Source organism: Lithobates pipiens, unplaced genomic scaffold (genome assembly GCF_037356315.1).
Source record: "Lithobates pipiens isolate NorthernLeopardFrog02 unplaced genomic scaffold, aLitPip1_a1.2 Scaffold_8, whole genome shotgun sequence".
NCBI lineage: Eukaryota > Metazoa > Chordata > Amphibia > Anura > Ranidae > Lithobates > Lithobates pipiens.
In genome coordinates, this window is record NW_027507903.1 from 504,068,963 (window position 1) to 504,085,350 (window position 16,388).

The 16,388-nt window shown below is 42.6% G+C and overlaps 1 protein-coding gene across 1 annotated transcript in view; it reads left to right on the forward strand.

Annotated features, from left to right (window-relative positions):
- The window catches only part of MRPS33 (mitochondrial ribosomal protein S33), a 38,717-nt gene extending 23,640 nt beyond the window's left edge, over positions 1-15,077 (forward strand). The window contains exons 2-3 of the mRNA XM_077469263.1: positions 7,778-8,016; positions 14,378-15,077. Of these exons, the coding sequence (XP_077325389.1) occupies positions 7,802-8,016; positions 14,378-14,483 (321 nt within the window). The 5' untranslated portion in view covers positions 7,778-7,801 and the 3' untranslated portion in view covers positions 14,484-15,077. The remainder of the gene's footprint in view (positions 1-7,777; positions 8,017-14,377) is intronic.
- Positions 15,078-16,388: the final 1,311 nt, after the last annotated feature.

Genomic DNA, 16,388 nt, shown 5'->3' on the forward strand with positions numbered 1-16,388 from the left:
GTTTCAAACGGAACTACACAAGACCTCACACACGCTGTCCCAAGAGATAGCAGCTTTAGGCTCGAGAACTGAGAGACTTGAAATGAAGCATGATGAACTGGCCATAGCGTACAGTGACCTCAGCAGAGAGCATGAATCCTTAGCCTCAGCCTTCTCTATGCTTCAAGCCCAAGTCGAGGACCTCAACAATAGAAACAGGCACAATAATTTGCGCGCGTGGGGGATCCCCGGAATCGGAGACGGACCTAATCCCCACAGTGATCCGCTTGTTTAAGTCACTTCTCCCGGAGTACGAATCGGCTGCATTTAAATGCGACCGTATCCACAAGGCCCTACGTCCGAGGCCTCCGGATGCTAAGCCCCCTAGAGATGTGGTTCTCTGTATGAAGGACTTTTTTACTAAGGAGGAAATCTTAAGAGTGGCTAGGAATAAACAACGCATAACCTTGGATGAGCAATACCATACAAATATTTACCCTGGATATTTCTCCAGCCACCTTAGATCGTAGAAGGGGACTTGAGGAGACTACCACAGCTCTTCAGTCAGCACATATACAGTACAGGTGGGGCTTCCCCTTTAAGCTGCTGGTCCCTCATAACGGCACTAAAAAAGCTTATGTATTCTGAATGGGAACATCCGGATAAACAATATTATCCTCCCAAGAAATTCTCCACACTTTATCCTATGGAAGAGGATTTCTATGAAGAAAATGGGGGGGGGGGTTCCAGCAATTGATGCTGCAATCGCCTCAGTGACCAAGATTCTCATGTGTCCGGTGGATAATGCACTGATGTTAAAGGATCCAGCAGATGAAAAGTTGGAACTTCTTTCTAAAAACAATATGTCTTTAGCAAGTTCAGTAGCGCAGCCGGTTCTTGCTGCAATTGGTGTATCTCAGTCCATTAAGGAACAGTTTGTGGAGATACCTGAAATTCTGCCTGATCAGCAGGCCCAGCAATGGGCAGGCGTATCAGACGCACTATGTCTCACAGTAGATGCTATGAAAGACTCTATCATTTAAGCCTCTTGGCTTATTCTTGGACTAGTGCATTCTCGCAGAGTTCTGTGGCTTAAAAAATGGTCAGCCGAAGCACCATGTAAAAAGCTTTTAGCCAGTTTTTCCCTTTCATGGTGTACGGCTATCTAGAGACGATCTGGATAAGTACATCCAAAGGACCTCTAATGGGAAAAGCTCTCTTTTACCAGTAAAGAAGAGGTTCAAACATTTCTCCTTTAATCGTGCTGCCTCTCCTGTGTCAGGGACATCTGCTTCTAGGCAGTTTTGATGGCCTCAACTGTCAGGTTCAAGGGGAAGTCCCCAAGGGCAGCACCAGGGTCAGAAGAGATCTTGGGGCAGAAAGCCCACAAAGCAGAATGCTAAAGCCTTTTCATGAAGGGCCACCCCCGCTCGTTCGGGTAGGGGGAAAGGCTCCTGCAATTCTTATGATCTGGCAGGAACAATGTCAAGACAGATGGGTGGCTTCTGCAATTTTTTTTCTCTAGGTTACGACTAGAGTTCAGAGAGTTTCCGTCTCCTCGTTTTTTCTAATGTTCCCAAGGATGCAGAGAAAAAGGAGGCTCTCTTTCTGGCCTCTGGATCCTCTATTATTTCAGTCGGCGATATCAGAGGTTCCCTTAGTGGAACAGGGCACAGGGTTTGATTCAAACCTTTCACGGTTCCAGAACCAAATGGAGAGGTAAGGCCCATTCTAGAGCTCAAAGATCTGAATCGGCACTTAAACGTCCAATCCTTTCGCACAATTCGATTGGTTGTGTCCATCCTGCAAGGAGGGGAGTTTTTTACTTTAATCGATATCAATAATGCATATCTCCATGTGCCAAATTTTCCCACTCACCAGAAATTTCTGCGCTTTGAAATATAAAATCATCATTTTAGTAGTTGTGGCCCTGCCATTTGATTTAGCCACAGCACCACGGGTGTTCTGAAAGATTCTGGCACCTTTAGCCAGATCGATCGTAGCCTATTTAGAAGATCTACTTTTAATGGATCATTCAGTCTCAGGTCTAAACCAGAGTCTGATCAAAGCAGTAACTACCTGGAATCTCTGGGTTGGATACTCAACCTAGGAAGATCCTCCTTAAAACCATCAAGAAGATTTCGGTACTTGGGGCTGGTTATAGCTACCGTACAGAAGAAGGTATTCTTACCCAGAAAAGAATCATTTCCATTGTAGAACTAATTCAACTTATCAAAACAAAGAAAAATCCTTCCATTCGGCTGTGCATAAGATTGTTAGGAGAAATGGCTGCCTCCTTCGTGGCCGTCCCTTACGCACAGTTTTCACTCAAAAACTGCTTAAAAACACCATCCTGTCGGTCTGGAATAAAAAGATTCAGGCCTTGGCTGTTTCCAATACGCTTGGCTCCTGCCGTAAGTCAGAGCCTAAATTGGTGATTGTTATCCAGAAAAAGGGAAAATCTTTTCTACCTGTATCCTGGATGGTGTTAACAACAGATGCCAGCCTTCTAGGCTGGGGAGCAGCCCTGGAAGAAGATTCTGTCAGGGGAGATGGTCCAGGTTAGAGGACCTTGCCTATCAACATTTTGAAAGATTCGGCAGTACGTCTGGCCCTAGGATCTTGGACGGTCAGACTACGGGACTGTCCTATCAGGATTCAGTCCGACAAGGCCACGGCGGTGGCTTACATTAATCACCAGGGGGCACGAGAGGTCATGCAGCCAAAAAAGAGGTGAATAATGTTCTAGCTTGGGCAGAACATAGCATTCCTTGCCTATCGACAATTTTTCATTTCAGGAATAGAGAATTGGCAGGCGGATTACTTGAGTTGCCAACAATTATTTCCGGGATAATGATCTCTTCACCCCGACATCTTCCTAGCGATATGTCAGAAATGGAGTATTCCAGACATGGACCTATTCGAGTCCAGATTTAACAACAAAGTCGACAACTTTGTGTCGAGAACAAGGGATCTGCTAGCAGGCAGAACAGACACATTATTCTTCCCATGGGATCAGTTTTCACTGATCTATGCATTTCCTCCAGTTCTGCTACTTCCGCGCCTTCTTCACAGGATCAAGCAGGAATTAAAGAAGGTGATTCTGGCGGCCCCAGTGGGTCCCAGAAGATCTTTATTTACTGAAATCATAAAGATGGTAGCCAGACCTTCTTGCACAAGGTCCGGTATTTCATCCTAGCTTACTAGGGGTGCAATGGATCGTCACCGATCCGTGATCCGAACGGGTCACCCCGCTCGGATCGGCACATGCTGCGATCCGCGGAGCGCTCCACGGTCTCGGCCTTAGTAAAGGCCGCGGCTTCGCCCTAGCTCCGAAGCGGCGGCCATCTTTCTACACCCAGGCTGTTTACACTGATCGCTCCGGAGCGATCACTTGTAAACAAACCGGCATCATGTAATGACGCCGGTTCCTCTCCCCCCTCTCTGTACTAACCTGTACAGTGGAGGGGAGAGATCCTGAGATGGAAGCAGCCATCCCTCCATACCCAGCAATACCCTGCCAATACCCTGCAGTACCCAGCAATACCCTGCAGTACCCAGCAATACCCTGCAGTACCCAGCAATACCCTGCAGTACCCAGCAATACCCTGCCAATACCCTGCAGTACCCAGCAATACCCTGCCAATACTTTGCAGTACCCAGCAATACCCTGCCAATACTTTGCAGTACCCAGCAATACCCTGCCAATACTTTGCAGTACCCAGCAATACCCTGCCAATACTCTGCAGTACCCAGCAATACCCTGCCAATACTCTGCAGTACCCAGCAATACCCTGCCAATACTCTGCAGTACCCAGCAATACCCTGCCAATACTCTGCAGTACCCAGCAATACCCTGCCAATACTCTGCAGTACCCAGCAATACCCTGCCAATACTCTGCAGTACCCAGCAATACCCTGCCAATACTCTGCAGTACCCAGCAATACCCTGCCAATACTCTGCAGTACCCAGCAATACCCTGCCAATACTCTGCAGTACCCAGCAATACCCTGCCAATACTCTGCAGTACCCAGCAATACCCTGCCAATACTCTGCAGTACCCAGCAATACCCTGCCAATACTCTGCAGTACCCAGCAATACCCTGCCAATACTCTGCAGTACCCAGCAATACCCTGCCAATACTCTGCAGTACCCAGCAATACCCTGCCAATACTCTGCAGTACCCAGCAATACCCTGCCAATACTCTGCAGTACCCAGCAATACCCTGCCAATACTCTTGCAGTACCCAGCAATACCCTGCCAATACTCTTGCAGTACCCAGCAATACCCTGCCAATACTCTTGCAGTACCCAGCAATACCCTGCCAATACTCTTGCAGTACCCAGCAATACCCTGCCAATACTCTTGCAGTACCCAGCAATACCCTGCCAATACTCTTGCAGTACCCAGCAATACCCTGCCAATACTCTTGCAGTACCCAGCAATACCCTGCCAATACTCTTGCAGTACCCAGCAATACCCTGCCAATACTCTTGCAGTACCCAGCAATACCCTGCCAATACTCTTGCAGTACCCAGCAATACCCTGCCAATACTCTTGCAGTACCCAGCAATACCCTGCCAATACTCTTGCAGTACCCAGCAATACCCTGCCAATACTCTTGCAGTACCCAGCAATACCCTGCCAATACTCTTGCAGTACCCAGCAATACCCTGCCAATACTCTTGCAGTACCCAGCAATACCCTGCCAATACTCTTGCAGTACCCAGCAATACCCTGCCAATACTCTTGCAGTACCCAGCAATACCCTGCCAATACTCTTGCAGTACCCAGCAATACCCTGCCAATACTCTTGCAGTACCCAGCAATACCCTGCCAATACTCTTGCAGTACCCAGCAATACCCTGCCAATACTCTTGCAGTACCCAGCAATACCCTGCCAATACTCTTGCAGTACCCAGCAATACCCTGCCAATACTCTTGCAGTACCCAGCAATACCCTGCCAATACTCTTGCAGTACCCAGCAATACCCTGCCAATACTCTAGCAATACCCTGCAGTACCCAGCAATACTCTAGCAATACCCTGCAGTACCCAGCAATACCCTGCCAATACTCTGCAGTACCCAGCAATACTCTAGCAATACTCTGCAGTACCCCATTACTCTAGCAATATTCTGCAGTACCCCAATACTCTAGCAATACCCCGCGATTCCCTGCCAAAACCCCGCCGTGCCCTGCCATACCCAGCTATGCTCAGCTGTACCCAGCCATACTCAGCCAATATTACAGTGGGGGAGATTGTGGATATTACAGTGGGGACTATATGGTGGTGGAATTTTCACAGGTTTTTGCAAATTAAATTATTATTTGCTGATCCGAAAAATGATCCGATCCGTGAGTTTTTTGATCCGTTGCACCCCTATACCTTACAGATAAATTTAACAGGTTTGACTGTTGAATCTCACTTTATAAAAGATTGTGGGTGATCTCCTTCGGTAGTGTCTACTTTGTTTAATGCCAGGAAGTCGGCTTCCAGAATCCTTTTACTATAGAGTCTGGAAGGCATATGTTTCTTGGTGTGGATCCAGGGGTTGGCACCCCAGGAAGTATGTCATAGGCAGGATCCCTGATTTCCTGCAAATGGGATCTGAAATTAATCTGGCCTTGACTTCTATCAAGGGCCAGATCCTGGCCTTGTCAGTATTTTTTTTTTTAATGGCCTCTTGCTTCCCACTCTTGGTGCGTAGCTTATTCAGGGGGTAACATGGAAATAATCCCTCTATCAAGGCGCCTCTAAATCCTTGGGATTTAAAGTTGTCTTATCGGCCTTGCAGAATCAGCCGTTTGAGCCTTTACGAGACATTCCCTTGGTTAATTTTGACAAGAAAGTAATCTTACTGGTTGCCATTTCTTCTGCTAAAAGAGTATCGGAACTAGCGTAACTGTCCTGTAAGGAGCCATATTTGATGATGCATAAGGATGAGGTGGTTTTATGTCCTCATCCTGAATTCCTACCAAAAGTGGTAACAGGTTTTCATTTAACCCTTTCACGACTAAGCCTATTTTTGACATTTGGTGTTTACGGGTTAAAATCCATATTTTTTGCTAGAAAATTACTTGGAACCCCCAAACATATAATCTCTTTTAGCCGCATCGGTTGTTCTAGCTGGAAATCCAATCGCCGGCTCTAAAAAACAGTACCGGGATGATGCCTGCAGATGCGGGCATCATCCCGGTATAACCCCCGAAAGCCGAGTAAGCACATCTGCGTACACTCGGTGGCAAGGAGTTAAACCAAGATATTATTCTTCCTCCTTTCTCCCAGAGCCTTAATCTAGGGAAGAGAAGGCACTACATTCCCTTGATGTAGTAAGAGCTATCAGTGTCTACTTTAAGGCAACCGCTCAGGTTCACAAACGGATGTTTTGTTTGTACTGCCAGAAGGTTGAAAGATGTGGAAGGCAGCGTCAAAATCCACTATTTTCCAAATGGATTCGTCAAGTGATTGTTCAAGCTTCAGCTTAAAGAAGAAAAAATTCTCCCTTCTTATGTTAGCACACACTCATCCAGAGCAATTAGTGCCTCTTGGGTGGTGCATCATCAGGCCTCTATGGCTCAGATCTGTAAGGCCTGCGACTTGGTCTTCGGTTCATATGTTTATCAGATTTTATCAAATCAATACTAAAGGTCATGAGGATGTTACCTTTTGGGCGCAGTATACTGCAGGCTGCAGTATGAGTCCTCTGGCCTCCTGTTTTTTCTTGTCTCCCTCACTTCAGTTGCCATTGCTATGGAACATCCCACATAGTAAGTACTATGGCTCTGTGTCCCCTGATGTAAAAATCCTCTTTTCTTTTCTTACAACAGCTTACCTGTAAAAATCCTTTTCTTTGATGTACATCAGGGGACACAGAGGTCCCTCCCTACTTGTTATACACTTGATTTGCTTGGCTACAAAACTGAGGACTCCCATTAGTGGGAGAGGTTATATAGGGAGTTCACTTCTTGCTTTAGGGCGTGCCAGTGGCCCTATAACCCACATAGTGAGTACTATGGCGCTGTGTCCCTGATGTACATCAAAGAAAGGGATTTTACAGGTAAGCTTTTTTAAAAATCCTGTTTTTAGTGCACATATCTATAATTTATGACTATTTAGGAATATATTCAAATTTTAGATTTTGTGCCCAGAGTTCAGCTTTATATATCCCCATGTTCTAATTCAGGGTGGTTTAGAAGATAAGGTAACTAGCAACCAAATGAATTACATTAGCAGGCAGCCTGAAGCGTTGAATAAATCCTGTAATTAAAATTATAATTGTATATCTGACAGTTTGTATCCCTTGAGTCGATTTCAAGCTGTCTGTATTGTAACTTTAAAGTTGTTGTAAAGCTTTGTGTTTACCTACCTCCTTTGTGTAAGGGTTTTGCCCAGAGTGGCCCCAATCCAACTTTTCTGAGGTCCCACTGCTGTGCTCCTGGCTCCTCTTCTCGAGTGCCCCCACATAGAGCCGCATTCTATAGGGGCACTCGTGTGGAGTGCTTCCAAGTCCTGCTGCTGCGTCCATTGGCACAGACAGCAGGACTTAACCCCGCCCTCGTATCACTGGATTTGATTGACAGCAGTGGGTGTCAATGGTTGCTATCAGTCTATCCAATGAGGACAGCGGCTGGAGCTGAAAAGGGGGGGGGTCTGGGGGAGAGGTGCTGCAGCACAAAAGGTTTTTCAACTTAATACATAGAATGCATTAATGTGAAAAACCATGAGGGTTTACAACCCCTTTTAAATGTATAGTCATACAGTATCTATTATTCATGTCTTATGTTTCCCATAGGGAGAGATCACAAGCAATCCAGCCATGTCCAACTTGTCGAACTATGCTTTTCGCATGACCTGTCTGAGCGCCAGGATATTCGGAGAGGTTGTACGTCCAACAGATAGAAAGTCTATGAAAGTAGTGAAGCTCTTTAGCGAGCAGCCATTAGCCAAAAGGAAAGAGGTCTACGACTGGTATCCACCACACCATATCTATAACCCACTGATGTGCAATTTGAGACTTCTGGGTCTCTTTAGGTAATTTACAATACATCATGTCAGTCTGTTTGTTTTTTCTTTTTTTTTCTTTTTACAGTGTTTTTATTTTAAATTTATTTTTTCTTTGCAGTTATTGTTTATAGGTATATATCAATGAATGTTAACCTTAAAATCTTGCCTTTTTCAGACTTCTGTGTTAAAGTATTTCTCTGTGCAGTCTTAAGCCCCATACACACTATCAGATTTTCTGCTGATTTTTGTCTTCAGATTTACAAAAACCATGTAGCGCAAGGGCCTGCCTGATTGCATACAAATTGAAACTCTTAAGGTTTGACCTCATATTATATGGTTTTGGTAAATCTGAAGGAAAAAAGTCAGCAGAAAATCCGATAGTGTGTATGGGGCTTTAATTTCTCTTGAATATGTAGGACTGGAAGTGTTTGGTAATTTTTGGTTGGATGAGCAATCTTTTCTATTATTTATTTGGTTTTTATTTTTAATTCACCCTGTTACCACAGTATCACTTCTGGCAACTTGTGAAAGAAGTGGCAACATACTTACCTTGGATTCTAATGAAAGTGTTGTGCTGCTAGTGAACTACTCCAGGCAAAGATATACAGCCAAGTGTGAATAAAGAAAAAATATATATCCTGCGTTGTGAAAATAATATTATACAACCTAGCAGCCAACACTGCTTTAGACAAAGAGCATCAGCGTAAATATAAAACGAAAAGTGTAGCGCTTTATTGCAATAAACAAAATATCAAAAACACATGAAACCTAAAAAATATAGAAAGTGCTAGATATCAAGCCAAGGTGATAAGTGAATCCACCAAAGAAAGAAAAGCAAGAAAGAAGTCTATTGGTACTGTTCAGATGATTATTCAGCACACATTCTCCAAAATGTGCAATTACACTCCAGTCCAAGTGACAACATAATCCAATAAACAAGTGTGGAAATTCAGCCACTGGTAAGGCCCTTTAAAGATAGAAAGACGACACCACCACCACCGTGATATAGGGGAGGCTTACCAGATGATGTTGACCTGGCGGGGCTAACGCCACCCAAGTCAAAAAAGGCTTGTCAGTTAGGTAAACCCAAAGAGAGTGGCGGTTCCTATATCTCGTCTCCGGTATATTATCAGACCTTCAGAGGCAAATTACCTGTACTTTCAGGGCATGAAATGGGAGGTAGAAGCTTGGTATTATGCATAGAAACCATGCATATAAAAAACTAACATAGCGTGATACAGTTTAAAAAGTATTTATTATAAAAAAAGTAGGTCACTCACATTTCCATAGAACATATTGGGCAAAATATGGCAGGAAAACAATGTCTGCAGGAATGTCCACCCGCCACGTTTCGACTAACACAGTCGTCATGACTGTTAGTTGAAGCGCGTCATACCAGTGGCTGATTTTCCACACTTGTTTATTGGATTATGTTGTCACTTGGACAGGAGTGTAATTGCACATTTTGGAGAATGTGTGCTGAATAATCATCTGAACAGTCTTCAAATCATTCCACTGATTTTCAATCAGATCTGGGCTCTGACAAAGCTATGCAAGAAAATTCACCTTTTTTCTCCTTCAACCACCGTGTGGTCTTTTTTGCTGTGTGCTTTGGGTCATTGTCATGTTTGAAGGTAAACCTTCTTCCCATTAACAACTTTCTGGCAGAGGGCAGCAGATTTTTCTCAAGAATATGATGGTATTATCCCCATCCATTTATCTTTCTATCTTGACAAGTGCTCCAGTCCCTGCTGCAGAGAAACACTCCCATAACAGGACATTACCACCTCCATTCTATACTGTAGGAATGGTGTTATATAGATGGTGAGCTGTATTGGATTCCCGCCAGATGTATTCTTTGGTGTTGAGGCCAAATAATTCATTTTTGGTCTCATCTGACCACCTTAAACACACCTTAAAAGACCACATGGAATACTTGATTTCCTAATGTGTCACTTCCGGTCCGCCTCCGCTCATGCCCTACGGTTTACATTGCGTGCATCCTGGTGTCATCTCTTCCCCAGGTAAGCGATGCACAAGCACCATCCACATGATGTAAAAGAAAAAGTCATTCATCGAACCAGGCCGCCTTCTTCAATTGCACCATGGTCCAGTTCTGATGCTCATGTGCCCATTGTAGGCGCTTTTGGCTGTGCAACCTGGTCAGCATGAGCACCTTGACTGATCTCTTGCTGGGCAGCCCCATACACAATACACGACACCCTTCGATCACAACCAGCATTAACTTTTGCAATAATTTGAGCTACAGTAGCTCTATTGGATTGGACTACACAGGCTAGCCTTGGCTTCTCACGTGCATCAGTGAGCCTTGGGTGCCCATGATCTTGTCACTGGTGCAGCATATTTCCTTCCTTGGACCACTTTTGGTGAGTACTGACCACTGCAGACCAGTAACATCCCACAAATGCTGCAGTTTTGGAGTTGCTCAGACTCCGTTGTCTTGCCCATGTTTTCAAAAAAATGAATTTCAGGGACAACATTTTTACTTGCTGCCTAATATATCCCAGCCACTTTCAGATACCATTGCAATGACCTAAGTGTTATTCACGTTACCGATCAGTGGTCATATTGTTATGGCTCATTGGTTTATGCCTTGTTATACGTGCATAGCTTCCAATTGACCCTCTTTTGGATTCAGTAAGCTTTGTCTCACAGGATATATTTACTGTATACAGTTCTATATGTTCATATGAATTCCTCATTTTCAGTGTGGTGGCCTTAGATGATTAAGCAGCTTCAGTTCTTCACCTTTTCAAAAACGCAAATGTAATATTATCCTGTACATCAAATGTTACAGAGACTTGGAATTGACACAGAAAAATCCACGGCTGCTTTGTCAGGAGCCAAAGCAGCAAATCAAATGTCTTTAAAACATGCCTCTAAGTGTAAAACTACTAAATGTTCCTCCTTCAGATGCAGATTTAAAAGTCTGGTGTATGAATAAATAAAACATTTGGCTACCTGGAGTGTTTATATTGTGCATAACTTGATGTCAGAACACACTCTCTAACTCGTGTGTCTTGCTTTGTAACGTTGGCAAAGAGAAATGATTTTGTTATTTGTGTTGTATCTACTAGTGATGTCTGTTTTTTTTTTTTTTTCCCAACTTGCACCATAAACATGATAAATTATGGTTGCCAGAGCTTTTTTTGGTCATCGTATTCTTGCATCTGAAGATTCTAAAGGGCTGGTGTATCACTCTTTTGGGGCGCATTTAGCTTGGCTTTATGATCAGTTTGAGTTTCTTCTGGCTTCCTACTGAGCTACTTCTTCAACCTGCATTTGACATTACCTTATTTATTGGTATATACCACACACAGGTGTATAACACGCACATTCATTTTAAGAGGGAAGTTTCAGGAAAAAAACTTGCATTTTAAATAAGGATCTTTGAAGCAAAATAAGGGTCAGTGCCCATCTGCAAACTCACCATTGCCATCAGTGCAGCCTGATCGATGCCCATCTGCAGCCTAGAGGGGACAGGGAGGGGTGAACACCGACAGATTACATACAGTGAGAATCTCCTGAGATAGACAGAACAGTGGTCCAATGGTGGCCTAGGAGACGGGACTTCCTATTACAGAGGCCGCCAAGTAAACAGGAGATTCTCATAATATGTAATCTGACGGCGCTTGTCCCACTCCCCTCCCTGTCCCCTCCGAAGCAGCTAAAAGAGAAATATTGGCTTATAATATGCACATGCTATTTTTACCCGATTTTCATGGTAAAAAAGTGAGTGTTATATGCTAATAAATACAGTACTTTTGTAGTGTAAAAATTGTTTTGACATAAATTCTCATGTACACTATGTGGCCAAAATCACGACTATATGAACTTGTTGACATCCAATTTTAAAACCATAGGTATCACTCCAAATGTGGATTTTCCCCTCACTTTTGTGTGGCAAGTACAGCCTTCACTATTCTGGTAAGGCTTTCCGTAATATTTCAGTGTAGGTCTGTGAGATATTGTGCCCGTTTAGCCCAATAGCATTTGTGAGGTCCAATACTGATGTGTGATAAGGAGACCTGGCTCACAAATTTATTTTTGATGAATCAGAAAGATTGAGGTCAGGTCTCTGTGCAGATCACTCAAATTGGTGGGAACAGAAGGGGTTAGACTACAGTATGTCTTTATGGAGCTGGCTGTGTGCACAGGTGCACTGGAGTGGTCCAACTGGAACCAAAAATGATGATGTAGCATTAACCAAGCCCTTCACTTGAACTCGGTCATTTTGATGGGTATTTAAATATTTTTAGCCATAGTCTACATATGCCCCACTTGCAGTAATCTGTCATGACCAGGTAGTAATTAACCTTTTTATTGTTTGTGATTAATCATAACATTTAATCTGATATATATATATATATATATATATATATATATATATATATATATATATATCTCTATTATATTTGGACACGGGCAAAATTTTCATACATTTTGCCACCAGAATAAAATGTAAAGGAAACAATCCAAATAACTTTGCAGTGCAGACTTTCAGCTTTAATTCAAGGGGTTGAACATAAATATCAAGTACAAGTTTTAGGTACTGCAACCATTTTTATACACAGCCCCCCCATTTTCAGGTGCTCAAATGTAATTGGGCAAATTTATATAATTAAATGAAATGTTAATTTTTTTTATATTTTATTGAGAATCCTTTCCTAGCAATGGATTGCCTGAAGTCTGGAACCCATGGACATTACCAAAGATGGGGTTTCCTGCTTTCTGATGCTTTCCAGGCTCTAACTGCAGCCAGCTTCAGTTGTTCTTTGTGGGTCTTTCTGCCTTTAGTTTTGCCTTCAGCAAGTGAAATGCATGCTCAATTGATTTGAGATCGGGTGATTGACTCAGCCATTGCAGAATATTCCTTTTTATTTTCCCTCAAAAGCTCCTTGGTTGCTTTTGCAGTGTGTTTTGGATCATTGTCCATCTGTACTGTGAAGCGCCCTCCAATCAACTTTGCTGCATTTGGCCAAATCTAGGCTGACCGTATATCTTGAAATGCTGCAGGATTCATCGGGCTGCTTCTGTCACATCAATAGACGAATGACCCAGTGCCACTGGAAGCCATGCATGCCCATGCCATCACACTGCTTCCACCATGTTTTACAGATGACGTTGTGGGCTTTGGATCATTAGCTGCTCCAGATCTTCTCAACACTTTTTTTCTTCCCGTCATTCTGGTACAGATTATTATTAGCTTCATCTGTCCAAAGAATGCTTTTCCTGAACTGGTCTGGCTTTTTTAGATGTGTTTTTTTTTTCTTTTGGCAAAGTTCAATCTGGTTTTTCTATTCTTCAGGCTTATGAATGGTTTGCACCTTGTGGTGAACCCTCTGTATGTGCTCTTGTAAAGTCTTTGCTTGATTGTAGACTTTTATACGCCCACCTCCTGGAGAGTGTCCTTCACTTGTCTGGATGTTGTGAATGAGTTTTTATTTACCATAGAGAGGATCCTGCGATCATCAACCACCGTTGTCTTCCGAGAACAGCCAGGCCTTTTTATGTTACTGAGCCCACCAGTGTGTTCTTCTTTCCTAAGAATGTACCAAACTGTTGATTTGACCACTCGTGATGTTGCTGCTATCTCTCTATTGGATTTGTTTTTGAAGCCTCACAATGGCATGTTCCATTTGCATGGACAGCTCCTTTGAGCGCATGATGTAGGTTCACAGCAATAGATTCCAAATGCAAATAACACACTTAGAATCAACTCCAGACCATTTACCTGATTATTGATGAAGAAATAATGAAGGAGTAGCCCACACCTTTCCATGAAACGGCTCTTGATTCAATTGTCCAATTACTTTTGGTCCCTTGGGGGGGGGGGGGAGAAAAGGGGGGCGGGTTGGCTATTAAGAGCTGTAATTCCTAAACTCTTCCTCCAATTTGTATGTACATACCCTCAAATTAAACCTGAGAGTGTGCATGTTCAGCCTATATCTATTTTATAACTATAGCTTGAATATGTTTTGGTTAATACCTGAAAAAACTAAGATTGTGACTGTGTCCAAATATATATGGACCTAACTGTATATTCTCATATGTATAGAAATATGATGATTTTTCTACTGCTCATAGGCAGACATCTTGATCACACGATTCACCCATATGAGAAGCTATTTGGGTATTTAGACTTTGGGAACAATATCAAGGCTGGAGCTACAAAAGGATCCTAATGCTTCCTTACACCAAGTGATAAGTACCCATTCATGTGGTTAAGAATGCAGATCACTCAGTGAGTGCTCCTACGTGTAATTATTATGTGGAGATTGTTGAGGGTTCTATGAATTAATATACATCATCGAGACCCCTTGGTAAAAATTAGTGACAGGCTCATCTAACTTTTATCTTCTTGTAGGGATGAACATGAGGATTTCAAGGAAGAAATGAAACGACTCCGCCAGCTCCGTGGCAAAGGATCACCCAAAAAGGGTGAAGGCAAGAGAGCAATGAAGAAGAAATAGCTCCTTTTAAAGAATTATCCATCCAAAAATGATTGGTCCGTATTAGTTAGATACCCATGGGTTAAATCACCTTCTAGCTCTTGATATATAGTGGAGTGGGATGAAACCATCGAAATATCATAGTGGATTCTGAGAGATACGGGAAGTACGTGATTTGGCTCAGCTCTGTTGACCTGTATTATCCAGTTTGGTGGTCTAGCTCTTACATCTAAAGCTTGATGGATATCTCCAGCCAAGAAAGAATGGCACTACAAGCCTCCTGCAGGCATCTCACCCCACCGATGCCTGGGTAGTTACACAAAGGACTCTAAATAAGCTGGGACTTGTTTGTTTTTGTTTTTTTCTCCAAAAACTGCCAAATCATTGCTGTATGAATATTAACAAGACTATTCATTGAGGCAGTGCAAAGACCAGTGATGATGGGTAGAGTGCATTAAACATAGCAGCCAATAATTTTTTCAGTTTACTCAAGTTGGATTGGTGAGGAATGGATGCTGATTGGTTGCCGTGCTTTGCACATCCTCATTATTTTTTGTACTGCTCTACTGGGTAAGGAAAAAATGGTTTAAATAAAACTTGTGGTACATTCTGAAATGTAAGTGTGTGTGTGTGTGTGTATATGTATACATGGAAAATATTAATGTGTACATAATAGAAAAACTCTTCTACATTATTATCTATAGTGTTTAACAGTATGGCCAAATGATAATCCAACTATCTATGGTCACAGGGAGTTTGTTATATAACCGTTCCTCACTTGAAAACCTCTTTAAGCCAGCAACTAAAGATTCAAAAATTTGAAGAGGAGGAAAAGATCCTGCACTTAAAGCCAGAGTAAACCCGCTGACGTGTTTTTTTTATTTATTATTATTTATTTTTTTATTTATTTTTTTAAATCTGCAAAGGAAAAGGTATAATGGGCTAGTATGCACCGCATATTATGAAGTACTTGCCTTAGAACAAGGCCCTGACATCTTGCCCGATCCACGCCGAGGGAGCTAACATGTTCCCTCGGCGTGTCTTCCGGGTATTGAGGCCCCGGTGCTGAGTGGCCGGAGCCGCGATATCGTCACTGCCGTGCCGGGCTTTCATCTGAGAATCCCCTGTGCGAATGCACCGCTTCATTGCGAGGGGAATATCTCCTAAACCATACAGGTTTAGGAGATTTCTTTTTTTACCTACAGGTAAGCCTTATTATAGGCTTACCTGTAGGTAAAAGTTAAAAAAAAATACTATAAATCACTTTAACACGATCCACCTTGGTTTTATTTATTTTTTAAATACTTAGAGACAGATGAAAACCGTTCAAGACAGGCAAACTCATATAGTTTATAGCTATTAAACAATATGTAGCCTAATCATTTGGTGCCACGTGCTAAATATTAAATATATGAAAAAAAACTTTTGCTAAGTGCTACATATTTCATGAAATCTGCACAGATCCTAATTTTAAAAAAAAAAAGGAAACTAGCGACACTCACAAATATCCCCAATACCATGGTATACATAAAAAGAATAAATAAAAACTGTTGCGTTTATAGTATCTTACTAGTAACATTCAAAAAAGGTGAGAAGTCCATTCAAATACAAAAAATTTCAATGCCCAAGACTTGCACATCCTAGATATTGCTTTATTCTGTAACAGTTGTTGAAGGCAATGCATTTTTTCAATAAAGTGGTTGTAAGCAGTCACACACACCCAGTAAAGGGATTGGCCTTGGGTGATACACAGAAAAGAAAAAAATCCTCCTACATAAGATGTACCTGTTTATATGGAGCCGCCTCTCATTTACATCAGTCAAAGCCCAGAATGTACACAGCTTGTCTGGACTTTCAGAAAGCAAAGGTTGAGGATATAAAAATTACACTATACAGAGCTCAGTGAGGACAGCTTCACATGCCTGA